The sequence below is a fragment of the Hipposideros armiger genome, unplaced genomic scaffold, assembly GCF_001890085.2.
Source record: "Hipposideros armiger isolate ML-2016 unplaced genomic scaffold, ASM189008v1 scaffold_23, whole genome shotgun sequence".
NCBI lineage: Eukaryota > Metazoa > Chordata > Mammalia > Chiroptera > Hipposideridae > Hipposideros > Hipposideros armiger.
This window is the reverse complement of record NW_017731373.1, coordinates 6,955,946-6,963,229: the sequence shown is the minus strand read 5'-3', so window position 1 is coordinate 6,963,229 and position 7,284 is coordinate 6,955,946. Positions and strand designations below refer to the sequence as shown.

Here is a 7,284-nt window from a genome sequence, read left to right as displayed (position 1 = left end):
AGAGTTGATGCATAAGAAACCCATACAATTTTTAAATAAATTATATTAGTTCATACTTAAAGAGATAGAATTTGTGCAAGAAAGAGAGAGAGAGGGAGAGACACACACACACACACACACACACACACACACACACACACACACACACACACACACACTCCTTTGGCTTCCAAGCTACTATGGTTAGGAAAGAGGCTGACAAAGATACTCGTGCAAGCAATTTTTTTCTCAATGGAAAAGAAGATGACTCAGAACAGGTAGGGTGGAGGGAGTGGTCCAAAAGCCCAAGGACAGAACAAAAGAGCCATGGAGAACCACTCTGAGGGGCTAGCACTAGATTATAATGAAGGAACTGAGAGGATGTCTCTGCTGGAATTCTGAATTGTTCTAAACTAGTTATTGCTAGGTGCCTCCTGTTTTCTGCCCCCTCCCCCCCTTTGTATAGGAGTGTATATTACAGTTCTGTCATAGTCACACCACTGCTATTTGGGAGCAGATAATTTGTTTCTTTACTTCACAGTCTTCTGATCCAGGAGGAGACACACCTGAGGAGTTTCATCCACACATGGATTTAGATGAGTAACAAGATTCTGGACTAGAGGCCTCATGCCTTAATGCCAGAATCAGTCAACTACTGCCTGTGGGCCAACTCTAATTAGCTGCCAGATTTGTATATTAGTACAATACAGCCACACCCATTTCTTTCGCACTACAATGGCAGAATTCTGACACACGCTTTAGAGCCAATGAAAATATTTACTATCTGGTCCTTTAAAGAAAAAGTTTAAAGATCCCAGCCTTAAAGAGATGAGACTTTGGGAGGGTCTTGAGAAGACATATGCATAATTTGCATGTTGGAGGAATGTGAATAATCTGTGGCCAGAGGGCAGACTCTGTGTGGTAGATTAAAGATGGTTGCAAGTTCTGTCTCACTTCCACCATTGAGAGTTTACTTTCCCTCCGTTTGAATCTGCCCTGATTCTGTTAGTATTTAACCATTACAAGGTGGCAAAGGTGATATTGTGACAGTTCACAGCCTTAAACCATAAGAAAGTGTGGAAACTTCCACTTTTGCACTCTTGGGGAGCCCTGAGCTGCCACATAAAAAGTATGATTACCCAGAAAGAGAGACCACATGAAGAGGAGATATCCTGAGACTATATAAACAGGGAAAAAAGTCCAGCATCCCAAAGTCTCAATGAAGTCTCCAAATGACTCTAGCCTCAGCTGCCGTATGACTCCAAGGGCATAAGAACCTAAAGCAAGACCAGGAGAATTGCCCAATTGAGACTGTCAACTCACAGAATTGTGAGAGATAATAGAATGGCTATAGTTCAAAGCCACTAAATTTTAGAATAGTTTGTTACACATCAATACATAACTGAAACACAAACTTGTAACATCTTATTAATAAGGAATATGTCTTACTGAAATTCTGGACCCCTACTGTATGTCATAGATAGAGGAAAGGATCTGAGAAGTTCCTGGCTAGTTATAAGTAACAGATTATTTTTCAAAGATGCTTTATTCCACACCTCCCCCACACACCCCAGCCCCTCATTTCCTTATTCATGCATATAGGGTTATTGCTTACAAGTATTACAATCTAATCCTGAATTTTATAAATTTGATAAATTATGTACTAATGACAAGAAATGTTTCCAAGTGTTGACTTAATTAGTTTCAGAGTCTGCAACATTTCAGTTTTGATAGAGAACTAAGTGGGCTACTGTAGAGAAAATAAAAACCACATCACTTGATATACAATATCAACACTAAACTAACCCTCACTAGTTCTTCAATTCCAAATTGGAAATTTAGCTAAAAACATTTTTAAAGTGGCGTTTAGAAATCAGATGTCTTAGTAAAAACTTAGTGAAATCCTTCAGAGAAAAATAAAAACTTACTTGTCCTTATTAGATTTGAAACAAATGTGAGGACTGCAAAACATCAAACTATACAAGCTTGTTGATTGGAATAGTTCTCATACAACAGGCAGATATCTTATAGAACTGAATTTCTTTTCTATATATCCATAGGACCATACTATAATTTTACTATATGAGAAGATTTATAACATCAAAATAAATTACTATATAATACTGTCTAAAACATCAAATATAATAGATTACAAATTAATCTCGAAAATTAATAATCAGATATACTTTATTCTATCCTCTAAAAAAATATACATCTTTATCTTATTAATCTGTCTAATAACTAAACACAAAAATCTTACCAGAGCTTTCCTATGTTTATAGATGAAATCTTCAGCTGACTTAGCCCATTTGGGGAGAATGACATCATTTACTAGTTCTTTGGAAACTTGTAGACGACCTAAGTTAAATTCTAAGACATGTAAAATAAACGTATCAATTCATTTTAGATTTAAATAAGTCAAGTAAAACAAATATGAGAGCACATTCCTTAGTAAAAACTGAATGCTTTTTTTCTTCTTTAATTAAGAGTGAATGGTAACAATTAAATTCCCTTCTTGATCTAAATTTACTGAACAGGTAAAAATAATTATTATCTACTAGAATGTGTTTATCAGCTTATTAAAGACATAAATAAAAATAAAATAGTTTTAAAGTAGTTATTACAAGGTAAATCAGATTAATAATTGTTTTTTTGGTTGAGCAAAGTGGAGGAAACTATAGCTATGACCAAAACCATAATCTGAACAAAAATGCAGTATTAAGTATTATTTTTAAATTAAAAATAATTAACATAGTCCCTCTCATGGTTAATTTACAAAACACAGCTCCTTAGAGCTTTTTGGTTTAACTTATACCTTAAACTCACTCAATGGAAGAGTTATACACGTGTCTTATGGAAGAACAATATATTTATATACCACTATTCTAAGTAGATACTGACATCATAAAGATTTGCTCATATACTGTATTTTGCCGTGTGTAATGTGCACTTACATTTTTGGCCAAACTTTCAGGAGAAAAATCTTTTAATTTTTTAATTCAAATTTTTATTTGTTTACATTTAGGTATTTGTTTTTTTGCATTATAAAGAAATTTTAGCATTTATTTTTTAACATATCATGTAATAATTTTATGTAACAAGTAATTACAAAACACAAGAACAAATACAAGGTACAAGAAATTTTATGTACCATTAACAAATTTACGATAGTTACGCATCATAGAAGGCCAAGAACTCTTGGTCGTTGCAAGTTTGTTCTAAGTTCAACAAAACCAATGATCCTATTCCAGGGTATTATTTTACATACGGATATCATTATTGATTTCTAGAGTTACACTTTTAACTCATAAGTAAAATAATTAAAAACATTTATATAGATACAGAATTAGTGCTACCCATGTAGAATGCGCACTCTTATTTTTCCCTCACAAATTTGGCCAAAAGCAGTGTGCATTATACATGGCAATATACAGTAGATAGACTACAGTATTTTGACAAAATTATCACAAGGATGAGGTTTTCTTGTTCATACAGTGTGGGGAGAGAAAAGTATAAACACAAAAGACCTTCATAAAAGAAGGTGCCTTAAAATATCAGTGTGTCCCCAGTAGGAGAGAGGTTTAATGTCATAGAATGACAAGACACACAGGCTCTGTGGCTTTGTTAACCCAACCACTGTATAGCAGATATTGTTTGTTGGCCTCCTGATAGCCATTCCTCCTAATGTAGTAGCAGAACCTTGATTTTATTCAGGTTGTCCATCCTGCCCTGCAATTCATGCCTTTGCAGGTGACTGGTGTAGGGGTTGGTATATGACCCAGCTCTGGTCAATGAGGGGAGGTTATGAGAGGAGGTTATGAGAGTTTCTCCCTCTTAAGAAATGACAAAGAATTAACAGTCCCACTTCTTTCTAAAACACTGCTGTATCAGCCTATACCTAGAACTGTGTTAGTCATTTGTAACTATGAGAGGAACTACAAGGACAAAGCCAAAACACTTAGAATAGCAGAGTGAGTGAAAATACGGGAAGAACTTGGCTTGGATGATGATGTTAAGCTGCCTGAAACTACCATATCTCAGGGTTTTTAATGAGAAAACACTAAAATTTTCTTGCTTGCACAATTATGAGTTGGTTTTATTAATATTTGTTTTAGTAATTAATATAATACTAATATTAACATTTGTTGGCATTGTAACTAATATGTTACTTTCTCCCACCTACCTCATTTTAAACAAAGAGGCAATGTACAGTTAGAAATTAAGGCCACCAGGATAGTCATGCAATATAGCAACTGCCTTTCGTGAATGTCAGACATTGTAAAGCTAAGAGTACCTTAAATTCTGTATGCCAATTCAATCTGCTCATCCCCCCTATCTCAGATACCCTGCTTTAGGAGATGCCAGTCCTACGGCTGACTAACAGTCAATAGATTCACTTGATTTTCAGAAAGTGACCAATTCTGCCTTATTCTGAGAATCAGATGTCCTGCCTCCGATAGCCTGTCTCAGAGTGCATGACCAAAGGACATGAAGCCCTGGATATGCTGTCCCCAGCATGATAAATAATTCTACTGAGCAAACAAAGGGTTAAATATTAACATTATATGCCAGGGGAGGAAAAATGAGTTGGTAATGGTCCCTTGCCACTGTGAAATTTTCCTAAAGAACACCAGCAATAACAATCTTGTCAACTTCCTTATCTGTGCTTAAACTAAATCTAAAACTAACTCATAGAAAAAGTATTTACGTATTTTTAAAAACTGTATGTACTTCCATGATTCTCTACTTCAAAAACATAATATAATTTTTCAAATAGTGTGATAACTTATTCTCTGTCATTTTTTAATTTGTCTGTCTTCTGCTCTAAATCCAGAGTCAGCAAACTTTTTAAATAAAGGGTCAAAGAATAAGTCTTTTTGGCTCTGTGAGCTCTATGATCTCTGTTGCAACCACTCAAACCTGCCATTATATTGTGCAAGCAGCCAATCTGTATGTAAATGAATTGGCTGGCTGTGTTCCAACAAAATTTTATTTATAAACACATGAATTTGCCCACAGATTTTGCCCATGGGCCTGTAGTTTGCTGATCCCTGGTTTAAATTTTCATCTTATCTAATCCAAACACTTTTAACCCACATGGGAATATGGCTGAATTAGACTATGACCATTTTTGCTTCTCTAGTAAACACTGTACTCTGACAAACTCTCTTACCAATTCAAATTTGACTCTTTATTCTTAGTTCATTGTAGCACTTCCCTGGAAGGTAAAACTAGTACCTTGTCATCAGTTACGCTCTGCCACTGAATAATACACAGACAGAATAAACATTAAATAATCTATGGGACATCACAAAAATGTCCTCAAAGATATTTTTTAGGATCCTCCATTGGACTCTTTGAGTCAAATTTTTATCTATTTCTTACGATTTTGATTTTCCAAAAACTCTGGGAAATAGAAGAATTCGGGAATAAGTTCCTTCACATCATTTGGATTGTCCATGAGAGCCTGCCACGTAGCAGGGATGGAATGGAACTGTCGATCTGCACAATCAAACCTGCACATGGAGATTGAAAGAGAACAGTGAATATTGAATGAGAACAACAGGCATGAAACAAACTTTTCAACTCCCTTCAAGTTTCCTAATGATTCGAGTTTCTCTTTTCTTAATCTTTACCTTTAATGTCTAAAAGCACCATTTGCTGTCCTTATGATAATCTATCTTTCATAATCTGTTGTCAGGAACTAAATGCTATCATTATCACTAGTATCATCTTAGTTAAAATAGCTGAAGACCAAATCACAGTGGAGAAAATTTTCAAGTAATTAAATATATACCTAAGATACCTAAGAGACCTTAAAAAAATGGTATAATTTTTGCTGAGTAAAATTTATTACAGAAAATTAATAAACTTTTGGTTATTTTAAATCACAGTTTCAATATAAAAGTATTATAGTATTAATAATGCTGATTTAATTGTTGATACATAAATATCTTTACAAAGTCTTCTGCTAAAAACAAGAGGGTGATTTAGAGAAATAGCTCTATGGCTAGATACTTTATATTATACTTGTATATACTATTATCTTATTTTAACTTTATTTTGGAGTTCCATCACGGGCCTATGGTCGTTGAAAGATACTCAAGTGGTCATGCTGCAATTTTATTATGCTTTCTCTAATCACAAAAAGTACAAACTTGTGTTTCATCTCCTTTGATATTGTTTTCCTGGTTTTATTAAGTAATGACTTACTAAGTGACACTGATGACTAAATTGACTCTTTTTATGCCTACAAATCTTGGTTTGAGGCTGAGCTAAACTCAGCAGAACTCTGAATTTAATTAGTCAATGATTGGGTCATCAGTATAGTCTAATGATGGTGTATCCAAATTCAAGAAGTGCAGCTTTCATGGTAGAATCTTTATGTTTGGGTGGGAGAGAACACCTTTATTGAAATATAATTAATGTACATATAATTCACTCTTTAAGTGGAATATTCGATGGATTTTAGTGTATTCAGAGTTGTGTATCAATCACCATAATCAATTTTAGAACATTTTCATCACTCCAAAAAAAACCCCTGTATCTATTAGCAGTCACTCTTCCTTCACCCTACCTCTACCCCGTAATCTACGTTCTGTCTCTATAGATTTGCCCATTTTTCACATTTCATATAAATCATACAACATGTGGTATTTGTGCACTGTTTTCATGGTTTATCCATGTTGTAGCATGTATCAAGTTTTCATGCCTTTTATTCACTCATGGCCAAATAACATTCCAAAAAACAGGATGTACCACATTGTATTTATTTGTTTATCAGCAGATGGACATTTGGGTGTTTCCATCTTTGGGCTATTATAAATAATGCTTCTATGCAAATTTGTGTACAATTTTTGTGTGAATATATGTATTCAATTATGTTGGGTATACATCTAGGAGTGCAACTGTTGGTCATATGGTAATTCTACATTTAACCCTTCAAAGAGCTGCCAGACTCTTTTCCATAGAGGCTGCATCATTCCACATTCCCACTAGCAGTACATAAGGGATCCAATTTTTCATATGGTCATCAACATTAGGTATTAAAATTATCTATCTGGATTATAACATCCTTGTGAGTGTGAAGAGATATTTCAATTTGGTTTTGATTTAAATTTCCCTGATGACTAACAATGTTGAGCATTTTTTCATACGGTTATTGGACATTTGTATATCTTCTTTGGATAAATGTCCATTTAAAGCAGTGGGTCTCAACCTTCCTAATGCCGTGACCCCTTAATACAGTTCCTCATGTTGTGGTGACCCCCAACCATAAAATTATTTTCGTTGCTACTCTATAAC

The 7,284-nt window shown here is 34.4% G+C and overlaps 1 protein-coding gene across 1 annotated transcript in view; it reads right to left on the bottom strand.

Annotated features, from left to right (window-relative positions):
• Window positions 1–7,284, bottom strand: part of NBEAL1 (neurobeachin like 1) — a 172,243-nt gene that overhangs the window by 40,163 nt on the left and 124,796 nt on the right. The window contains exons 41-42 of the mRNA XM_019635618.1: window positions 5,365–5,495; window positions 2,240–2,349 (exon numbers count right to left, since the gene is read on the bottom strand). Coding sequence (XP_019491163.1) covers window positions 2,240–2,349; window positions 5,365–5,495 — 241 coding nt within the window. The remainder of the gene's footprint in view (window positions 1–2,239; window positions 2,350–5,364; window positions 5,496–7,284) is intronic.